This window comes from Ammospiza caudacuta, chromosome 1 (genome assembly GCF_027887145.1).
Source record: "Ammospiza caudacuta isolate bAmmCau1 chromosome 1, bAmmCau1.pri, whole genome shotgun sequence".
NCBI lineage: Eukaryota > Metazoa > Chordata > Aves > Passeriformes > Passerellidae > Ammospiza > Ammospiza caudacuta.
Window position 1 is genome coordinate 48,063,474 of NC_080593.1, and position 11,042 is coordinate 48,074,515.

The window sequence follows — 11,042 nt, forward strand, 5'->3', positions numbered from 1 at the left end:
GGCCAGAAAATGCTCACAACCTGACATCTAAAAGCCGCCAGCATAAAAATCCAACAGATGAGCATAGTCACTGCCTTTCCTGTGCCATCAAAACTGTAGCTGCCTTAAGATCTCACCACTAAACAACACCACTTCCCCCTAGCTCTGGCAGCTGCTCGGTCACCACTTGCTTGGCTCCCAGCCCAAACAAGGACAGCCCCTCACAGCCATTTCTGCTTTTCGCCTCCTGTTCTCATGTTCAGGCTGGTGGCTGAACCCCCTCACCACCCTGACTCTCTCTCCTTTTGATTTACCCTGCCCCACCAAAACTGTGTGTGGCTCAGAAGAGAAGCAAAAATCTGCTTTTATCAAGTTCAGGATTGTTATTTTTAACTGTATTCCCCAAGCCACAGTGGAAAGAATTGTTTCCTTCTGAAGGACATAAAACTGTGACAGGGTTTATGTTTCCAGCACAAAGGTGCCTTGGGAAGCTAAAAGAATGATAGAATTTTTTAGACTGAAAAAGGCCTGTAAGATCAAGTCCTGCTGATGACAAAGTACAGCATTTGATTGTAATGCATAAGACATATCCATTTGCACACATAAAAAATATAAGCTGCCACATCTCCCTAGGTATATGGAATGCCATGCCAAGGGCATTGCTGGTGCAGAGATATCCACAGTTTACATTGACTCCAGTGTTACCAGTCTCGCTGTGGGAATCACTTAGCCACCTGAGACTGTGGGATACCTAATCCCAGATATAAGTACTGTGGGGATCACCACAGTCACTGAAGTCACGTGAAAATGGGGTTGCCAACTTGCCCCAGTTCAGTGTGGGTCATGCAGACACGTGTGCACACCAAAAGGAAAGGAAATGTGAGGAAGCAGCCTTTGCAACCCAGCTATCCAGAGATGACTATTCAGACCACAAAGACCTCTGGCCCAAGGATAGACCAACCACTCTTAAGAACAGTTTTCCAGGAACTGAAATCAATGAGGAGACCCTGGGAAAGCCTGAAGGGAACTGTGCCTTCCTGTCAGTTAAGCAAAATGAATCATGAGCCCTAAGAAACACTAGGACCTCATAACATCCTATTTCCAGATCCCAGACCTGCAGACATTAAAGCCAACTTCTCAGATGCCATTTCCCGCAGAGCAAAAACATGAGCTTTGGGAAGAAGCCAGTCAAAAACAAAATCATAAAAATATTTCCAGATCCCATGACAGCCTTGCAAAATCTTCAGTGACTGATTCAGCAAAGACTACAAGTATTTTGCAGTACAGCTGTTGAAAGAGATAAAGGAGCGATTTATGATGTGAACAGCAACTCTCAGCTCCCCAGCGAAGTAAGGAATGAACCAGTCCAGCAGGCAAACAAACCCTCGGTACATACCAACACAGGTGTGTCCTTTGTACAGCCCAAAGGGGAGCGAAGGGGCTCGTGAGTCTTTTCCACGGGGCAGTGGGGAGCAAGAGGCAGTCTTCAGCAGTAGCAAGAGCCCGAGGATGCAGAATAAATTAAGGAATGTTTGCCTAGATGCCTTTTCTTCCTTCATCCTAAGGAAGAAAAAAAGGAAGAAATCAGGCGGGAAGGGTGCAAGTGGACCTGTAGGGTCCACTCCTCCTCAGAGAGTATCCTGCATGGGTGCAGCTTGAAGAGAAGGAGACTGGTGTGCCTGTGCAGCTGTAGTTAACACAGGGACAGATTGCCAGGCGGGGACAGAGACATCCGCCCTCTCATGGGTGCATGGACGATCCCACACTTGCACATCGCAGGTGCTCTCCCGACCCTCAGCCCCTCCCAGGCCCTGCCACCCACTAAACCCAGCGGTCCCACAGGCCTGGGCAGGCGCTGTGAGGATGCCCCAGGCTGCTCCCCAGACCCCCACAGGCCCCCATGTGCAGCTCTTCCCAACCTGCTGGCCTGGGAGGACCCAGAGGGCTGGATGAGGAGCTGTGGCTCAGCGCTCCGGTGTCTCCTGCAGTACCAGCGGATGACTAACGACCTTGAACCACAGAGCCACCCAGCATTAATAACACAAGACACTCCCCTGAACAACCAGTGTTGCAAAAAGGGAAAAAGAAAAAAACAACTCTACAAACCCTTCCCCCTGTGCCGTCACTGCTCTGCCCTCCTCCGCAGAAAAGGAAAGAAAGAAAGGAAAAGAAAGGAAAAGAAAGGAAAAGAAAAGAAAAGAAAAGAAAAGAAAAGAAAAGAAAAGAAAAGAAAAGAAAAGAAAAGAAAAGAAAAGAAAAGAAAAGAAAAGAAAAGAAAAGAAAAGAAAAGAAAAGAAAAAGAAAAGAAAAGTATCTCTCTGGCTGCCTCTGTAAAATCTCTGACCAAGGTTTCCGTTCGGGAGGACTGAGCGTGAAAAATGAAAGAAGCTGCTCAAGACGGAGCTGCAGGGCTGGGAGGGACAGGGCTGCCGTGCTGGGCTTTTGCCAGGGCTGTAATTCTGCTGGGGCTGAGGCACAGGGATGGGAAGCAGCTGCCAGTGTGAGGGTAGCACAGCGAGCTGAACCCCTGCTCCCATCAGCTTTGAGCACATTCACTTGCAGCCCCCAACTGCCTGAGAGCCTTGAGAAATCCTGTGCTGTTCCTACTTTGGCAGTCACAACAACTAAAGGTTTCCCTGGCTCTATTTTTTTTAATCCCTCAGACAAGTCATAAACCAGCCATTCCCCAGCCTGAAGCAAAAGCAGGGTAAAACTTGTTTAAATTATGTGAATTCAGAGGTGGAACAAGTCCAAACAGCTAGATCCCAGACTCTGTGGATGGAAGGATGGCTTTGAGGAGGCAGTTTAGGACTGAGGCACTGGAGGGACAATGCTGTCCTTGCTCTGCCTCTGCCTTTTTGTGTAAACCTGGGCAAGTCTCTTCCCCTCACAGTGGGCAATGGGTACACATCTTTCCTTTTGATTCCTTCTCTATTTCAGATGTGGGCCGGCCAATGACATGGGTTTGTAAAGGACAATGAGGAGCCTGTCTCATAAAGTATCCCTACATGCTTTCCAGGAATAATTAAAAGAGACTTATAAATAGTGTTGCAAAGAGAAAAACTAGAGAAGGTATTAAAACCAGCAAATTCCAGCCAATTCCTGCAGACTAATATTATCACACATGGATCAGATCCGCTTCATTATTTAATGTGTTTTTTGCAAACCACTTCCTTCCTTGGGAGCCTCCCTTATGACTTTTTAAAGATGGTCCCAGAAAGTTTTCTTCAAATTTAATAAGGAGGATTTGCCTTGTGCTAATGATGATATAATCCAGTGGCTCTGGGGAAAAAAAAATAAGACTATAAAATCTTCAACAGGAATACAAATCACTCTGTATTTCCATTCTTTAAGCCAAGCAATTTGCTTTCAAATGTATGCTTTCCTTTGAAAAATATAAAAATTATTAAACCCAAAATGAAGGTAATAGCTGTTGCCTGAGTTTTGCAAAACTGCTTCTGCTTATCATTCCCCCTATAGCTAGCAATGCTGGTTTTCTTTAATTTTTTTTTAAGAGCAGATAAACAAAAATCATAGTGCAAAGTACCTTATCCATATGCCAATCCTACTGAAATCTGCAGGATGTTTTTCTTAACGCTGTAAAAACTTGCTATAAAAAGACACTGCTACAGGGACTGCAGCTCCATTAAACCCTTTTTAACACACATATCACTTGGTTCCCAATGACACTTTGAAGTCCTTTAAAACTCTGCATATTGGCTCATGAGCGCTTGCTGCAAAAGCAGAGTGCTAATAATAGGCAAGCAAAACCTTCCTAGCAGAGAGGTCCCCGGAATGGCTTCTGCTTTATATCTATTGCAAAACACAAAGCAAAACAACGGCACTTAAAAAGTACAGAGATAGATCCCAAGCTGCTCCCAGGCATGTAAACCTGCTAAGCATGTAGCTCAAGCCTGTAATCAGCTGTATTATTTTCTTTCATTTCAGCCTGTGGAAAGAGCCATGAGATAACTCGGTGTGTAACACAGAGCTGCTTTGCACTCTACCTTGCACGTTAGTGAAGCTCTTAAACCAATTGAAGAAAAAAGCCCCCAAAGCTTTTAAAATATGCAGTCTATGAAGGATTTGCATACTTAGATTTGAAGGCCAGCTGGGAAGGTAAACCCCCTCCCCAGACCGGTGTGAAATCTTTCTTCTTCCCACTCAAATCAGATAGCAAATCCTGCCTTTTGCCAAGCAGATTTTATATTACTTCCAAGTCCTTGACACATTAAGACCTAAAGCTGTCTTGGTACAGGACGAACACTTGATGTTGCCTTTTAATCTTAGTAAGTGCACAAATGATCTCAATGGGAAGTAAAAACAAATTAGACCTGTCCCAAAGGAAGGGATTTGATCATAAATGCTTCCATTGTGCACAACACCCAAGTTAGAGAAGCAGACTTAGGTCAAGGGTGACCAAGGAAATGCTGGCTGCGTAGAATTAAAGAATATGAGAGCTGGAGCAAAAGGACTCTGCCCTCTGCAAAGCATCAGGTACAGAGAGGTGATGTCTGGGGCGTCCCCTGCCCAAGAGGGTCTGGCAGGGTCACCCTACAGCTTTTGACCATCTGTGTCTCCTCAGCTCTATTATTTTTTCAATGTGTTTTCAACCTGGGCTTGCAGCAGGTCCAGCCAGGTGGCAGAGGAGTGTGGTTCAGGTGGGTTCTCAGGGCTGGTGGGGCTGCTCAGGGTTGTCATAGCCTGTGAGTGCCTCAGAGCCCTGACATTTGCCTTTGGTGAGCATGAGAGCCAAGTGGGTGGAGGAATGAACGCTGCAGAAATGCTCCTGCACACCACACTAGGTACCTGCCTGCAGCATTACTCACCCAAATAGCGCTGAGAACGCAGTCAGTGTTTTGTCTCTCCGAATGCTCCTTTTGAAAAGGAGGCAAGGACAGCATAGAGCCAGAGGTGCCATGAGTTCAGCACCTCTTGCAGATGGGAAACCCTCAGTGCCCTGAAATAACCCAGCTCCACAGTAATTCACTTGCTATTAGGCAGAAGACACAGAGTCAGCTGAATTTTTTCAAGGTTGAATTTGGGCTAGTGATAATATATGCACAAATAAACACACATGTATATCCATAGTGTAAGCTGGCCCATCTGCTGCTGCTTCCTGCTAAGGAAATGGGAGGGCCCACAGCTCCCTCCGTTCAGCACACAGGTCAGGAGGGATGTACATTACTCTGCAGGATTTTGGTTAAATTCTGCTCTGAAGGAAAGTCCTGCAGCTCTCTGTATTTGCTCTCAGGATGCCAGAACACACTGAAGATCTTGCTCAGCTCACCCAGCTTCATCTGGTCTATGTTTTTGGGAGTTTTAGCACATGTGGGGGTCCCCTGAGCTAAATCTCAGTTACCATATCCTCACATACAGGCCAGTAGCAAGTGTGATGTGTGGGGGACACACCACGCAGGGGATGGCTGTGGTTGGGGGTCACCAGAGAGGCCACAGGGCCTAATGGCCCAGGGAATGCCCCACTCAGTAACTCTCCACCCAAGCTCTCCAGCCACACCCTCAAGCCTCTCTCAGTTTAAGCAGAGCTGAAAGTTGCACGCGTGATGGCTGCCAAAAACCTGAGGCAAAACACGCAAAGACAAGCCTGAATTTCCATGATGGCAGAGCAGTGTTAGGGTACATGTGTAGCTGGTGAAGATCAGCCTAGAAATCCAGGCTGATCACAGAGCGGGAGTGTGGTTTCTGGAGTTTGAAGGACCCACAAACACTTCTCCATTTTTCATGTTTCCATAGGAGTTCCTGACACCTAATGCACATTGGTTTGTGTGGTGGCACCAAATCACCGAAGGGACAGGTATGGTATCAGACTCCATCTTTGCTGCCCCTGATAGAGATGCAATGGAACTGAGTTAGGGTTTCTGATTTTCTGAGTAAGGTCTTAAACACAATTTAAGAGCCACCCCTTTCCTGTGGGGAGCAAGATGTGATTGCCACTAGAGCTGTGAAATGAGATGTGAGGATGAAGTGAGTTTCAATGCTGCTTTCTATAATGGGGCCCTAAAGATCTGTTTATGTATTCAGCAAATACATTGGAAAAGGCCATCGAAAAGAGAATGGAAAATACTTCAATGAAGCCCCAAAACAGGACAAACAAGAATTGATTTGTCATCTGTCAGGATTAAAGGCCACTTAGTTGAAAAAAGAAACACAAAATAGTTATCTTACAAAAGGAGATCAGCTGGCAGTGTATATTTATCTATCCTATTCTGTCCAAGTCACTGCACACATTACTGCAATTTTTTCCTATTTGGTAAGATTCTTCTACATATTGATTTTTAAGATATCTGCATTTTTTTTCTCTTTGTCACATTCATGCATGCATTTTTATGATGATTAAATGTTATCTTGGAAGGTTTTCTCTCCCTTTCTTTCCTCTTTGACGTGCTGTTCAGTTCTTAAGGGAATAGATATAAGCCTTGTATTTTGGTGTCTGGAGAGATAAAACCTGCAGGAAGAAGCCTTTAGATCAAAGATCCTCTCAGTCCCTTTTCTTCCTTTTATTTTCAAAACGTTGTCCTTTGTGCCCTTTGACTCTGAAGTTCCCAGTGGTTTCTTGCGTTGGTTATTTTTCATTACTGCTCTCCAAATTTCTCTGACTGTCATAAGCATCTCTGCGGTTGGTGCATTATCACTGGCACGGATGAACATTTCCAGAGCCCCATGTGGATTTGCGGCTGCACCACAGCCAACTGAGTCATTGCCTCTGCCCCAGTTTCCTTATCAGTTGCTGCTTGCAGTTCAAGTTATGTGTCTATTTCAGAGTCTCTCCATCTCATTGTCATTCAAAGCTGCAGGGAAAGCATTTAAACCAGTATTTTCTTACACTCATATCCAAAAATTTCTTCCAAGTTATTGCCATGCTATAGCTGAGATGATTATCCTTTGTTCTGCCACCTGTAATGGAATTAATTGTCCCAGCTTGCAAGGGTGTTGATATCTGCACTCTTAGAAATGTAAATCACTGTCATGACTTCAGTTTGGAGATAAAATGTGGGAACAAACCTCTTAAGGCTTTCAAACAGGGAACCCATGAAAAATACAGCTACATCACCTTGCACATTTGTGTGCAGGTTATGCACTTCTGGGAAGATCTGACTGTTAGGGCTGACAAAAGGGGGTGTGTGACAGTGTTCAGAGGGATTTTCAGATGAGGGAAGAGATGAGGATTTGACTCCATGTTTCAGAAGGCTTGATTTATTATTTTATTATATATATTACATTAAAACTATACTAAAAGAATAGAAGAAAAGGTTTCTCAGAAGGCTAGCTAAGCTAAGAATAGAAAAGAAAGAATGATCACAAAGGTTTGTGACTCGGACACTGTGTCCGAGCCAGCTGACTGTGACTGGCCATTAATTCCAAACATCCACATGAGACCAATGCACAGACCCACCTGTTGCATTCCACAGCAGCAGATAATCATTGTTTACATTTTGTCCCTGAGGCCTCTCAGTTTCTCAGGAAGAAAATATCCCAGGAAAAGGATTTTCATAAAAAGATGTCTGTGACAGGGGTGATTTAGATTTTCTACTAAAGATGGCTTTTTGCAAAGTGGAGATCAGATTAAGTGCATCTTCAAAGTGTATTTCTCACCACTGCCTGTAAGGAGCCCTACAGTGGTTCACATGGCTTAGTGGTGGACTTGACAGTGCTGGGTTAACAGTTAAACTTGATAGCTTGAAGCTTTTTTCCAAACTAAATTATTCTATGACTCTGTGATTATTGGTGATGCAGTACATTTCCTTAGTTGTTTGATATTAGTGCAGACAAACAAACCTGGCTGTGGTATTCTTACTGTGTGCAGATGACCTTACAAATCCAGAAGTAATCTCACTAGCATAGATTTTGCAGTTCAAGTTTTGTGGGCACAGCCGTGGGCGTTTTCCAATCTAAAGAAGACTTAATTCTTGCTATTATCTAGACAAAAATACCCTAAACCCTCAACTCTAGCAATTAAGGAGCAAGAGAGTGTGGCAATATTACTGAAAAACTTGTTAGAACCCTTAGATAAGAGAGTCACTCAGAGCCAGCTGTAAATACAAGTCAGGAAGCCTGGGACAGACTCTCTGCTGCCCTGCAGTTTGGGTACTCATTTAAATCCCAGAGAAGTGAGATCCAAGCATTACCAACTCAGTGTGATTATTGCCTTGCCATAAATAGCTAGTAACCCACTGGGCAAGGCAAAGTCCCGACTACTGCATCAACCCCTGCAGCGCTATTGCATTGGGTTTTGTCAGAAATGCAACCCCCTATCGGGCTCCCCGTTTAGTGCTGATGAAGCTGTGGTGGACGGTGGCAGGGCAAAAGCTTGCCCCAGATGTTGTTGGGTTGTAAGCTCTTAAAAGGGGAACAACACAACATCAAAGAAGAAGAAAAATAAATGTCTGATTATATTCGTTCCATTTGATCTTTCCTCCAGTAATGCAAATAAAAGAATTGCAGCTCAACAGCCTCTTAATCTCAGCACAGAACAGGTGCCAATTAAAGATAATTATTCCCAGTGTTTGGGCTAGGGAACAGTGCTGAATGTCACTGGAGGCATTTTTAGCACATACCAAAGTTCACAGGATTATTTAAACATATTGATTGAGGCTTGTACTGGGACTTCTGTGCTCAGAAATGGGATCTCTACAACATATGTACTGTGGTGGCACTTTGCCATTCAATAACAAGGTGGGGGATGTTGTGTTTCTTTTGGTCTTTTTAAATAGATGTTCCACTGATTTGCTTTGATAATAAATGACCTGCAGCTGTGCTGGACAATGTCCCTCCATAATAGCCCTTCAGGAATAGTATCCATCATCCATAGGTGAATATGAAAAGGCAGTGCAGGCTGATTTTTCAAATATTGATTAGGCAAGTCACTGGCCAGCCAGCCAAGTACAGAGCCTTCATGCTCTTTAGAGAAGTCAGGCTGTATAAAAGAACTCAAAGCACTTGGGGGAATACACATCCTCTAATTCAAGCAGATGAGGGTGATGTAGCAGTCAGTAAAGATTGCACTGGTAATCTAGTCTTATACAGACAAGCCAGAGTCAGGCATGAGGTCATCCCTTAACATTTCACCTTTCAGATCATAGAATCACTTAGATTGGAAAAGACCTTTAAGATAATGAAGTCCGACTGTTACCCCAGTGCTGCCGAATCCACCACTAAACCATGTCCCTATGCACCACATCTACACATCTTTTAAATACCTCAAGGGATGGTGACTCAGCTGCTTCCCTGGGCAGCCTGTTCCAATGCTTGACAACCTTTTCCATGAAGAAATTTTTCCTAATACTCAGTTTAAACTTCTTCTGTCACAATTTGCCTAGCCCTGTCGCTGAAAATTCATGGAGGGTTTGTTTGCGCTTGTCTGTCTTTTCACTTGAGTTAGATTTTATGCTGATATCCGACATTGATGTTTTAGACTTGCATATATACAAGAAGATGACAAGAGCAGCTGTATTTATCTACCACTATTCATAGCCACCTCACCATAAAGCAGACACATGCCTCTCCAAAATGGCTCTCTATTTAGAACACCTTTCATCTTTTCTGCTTCCTTACCCTGTCTGGGCATCCCACAGATATACCTCTTTCCTCTACCTTTGCCTTTTCCTCTAGCTTTAGACTCAGAGCTGTATTTTCATTTCTTTTCTGTCCCATTCCAGAAATTAGGGTATTAGAGAAAATACTTTGTCAAACACAGCAGCATTTGTTCAGGCCCCTTCTTGAGGGATGCAGAAAGGTGAGCAGCTGGGGCTTGATGCAAATCTGACGCATTAATCCATCCCAGAAGAGACTTGAACCTGGAGAAGGCAGGCATGACTCCTGCCTTCACAATGAGGAATGGCCCCCATGAGAATCAAAACCAGCAGCACAAGGACCATCAAACTGTTAGTGAGGGGGAAAGCAGGCACTGCATCACTCTTCTTCCCCCACTCAAGCTGTGCCTTAAACACAGAACATTTCTGCCTGGTCAGCTGCCTGGGCTCTGGCCCCTCCACACACGTTGGAGTCATTAAATCATCCATCAAGACACCATCCTTCATGCACAGTGGGACGGCTGCCTGCCTCCCTCCCTCACTCATTATTGGCCTTCCACAGTCCTTTTCAGCCAATTCAATGAAATATAAATAGCATTTCAGATAAATGTTCACTCTCTTATAATACCTTTCTGATGTCTTTCTGCTCTTGCTCTGGATGCATAAAGAAGAGCTGTAATATATTTCAATGAGTTATTGAATCCTTTTCAAACCCTGATATATGCTCAGTACAAGGTTATTTAAATATGAGGGGTATAGGCATAGGCTTTAGCAAAATCTGCCCAACTAAATTGTTCAGAAAAAATGAGCAGGCAATCTTCTGCCTTGCAAATCTATCTGTATTCCCTGATGAAGGATTCCAAGCCTGGTGATGGTGGACCAACCTCCTTTTTCTGAACTGGAATGTCCACAGCCATGAAAAAGTATGGTTCAGGCTTTTCTGACCCTTTTTCCTTTAAAATTTTTCTTTAAATTTTGTATTTAAATTAAGCTGTTGGACACCACACCAGGAAGTCTCTTTTCTTTGCCTAAATAACTGTACTGTTGTATTCATATTTCTAAAATCCTATACTGTCGCAATCATATTTCTAGAGTCTCATACCTTCTCGGTGATATTTCTCAGGGGCAGTTCTTCACAGCACAGACTTATACTTCTCTGCTTGTTGCTGCTACTTAGTCAGGGCCCCTTCCAGGCTCTCCCTGACTGGCCAAGCCCACCCCCTTTTATCCCAGTTATCTTCACTAGCTACAGCTGCTGCCCAATTAAGGACATCACAGCTGCAGTCCATCAAAAACAACCGGGGCTTATCAGAGCAAGGCCTATATACAGATATTCAAATAGAATACAGATATTTTACTGGGACTGCTACTATACTGTACAACCAAATTATAAAAAGAAAGAAGAGGACTCAGGAATGTTACCCAGGGTTTTACTGGAGTGTGACACAGAAGTAGTATCTCCTCCATCTTCCTGGCTTAGAAAACAAATTAACACTGGAGTATTTGTGGTTT

The 11,042-nt window shown here is 44.0% G+C and overlaps 1 protein-coding gene across 1 annotated transcript in view; it reads right to left on the bottom strand.

The window, feature by feature from the left end:
- The window catches only part of AOAH (acyloxyacyl hydrolase), an 82,313-nt gene extending 71,613 nt beyond the window's left edge, over window positions 1-10,700 (bottom strand). Inside the window, exons 1-2 of the mRNA XM_058808011.1 lie at window positions 10,633-10,700; window positions 1,376-1,539 (exon numbers count right to left, since the gene is read on the bottom strand). Coding sequence (XP_058663994.1) covers window positions 1,376-1,538 — 163 coding nt within the window. The 5' untranslated portion in view covers window position 1,539; window positions 10,633-10,700. The remainder of the gene's footprint in view (window positions 1-1,375; window positions 1,540-10,632) is intronic.
- Window positions 10,701-11,042: the final 342 nt, after the last annotated feature.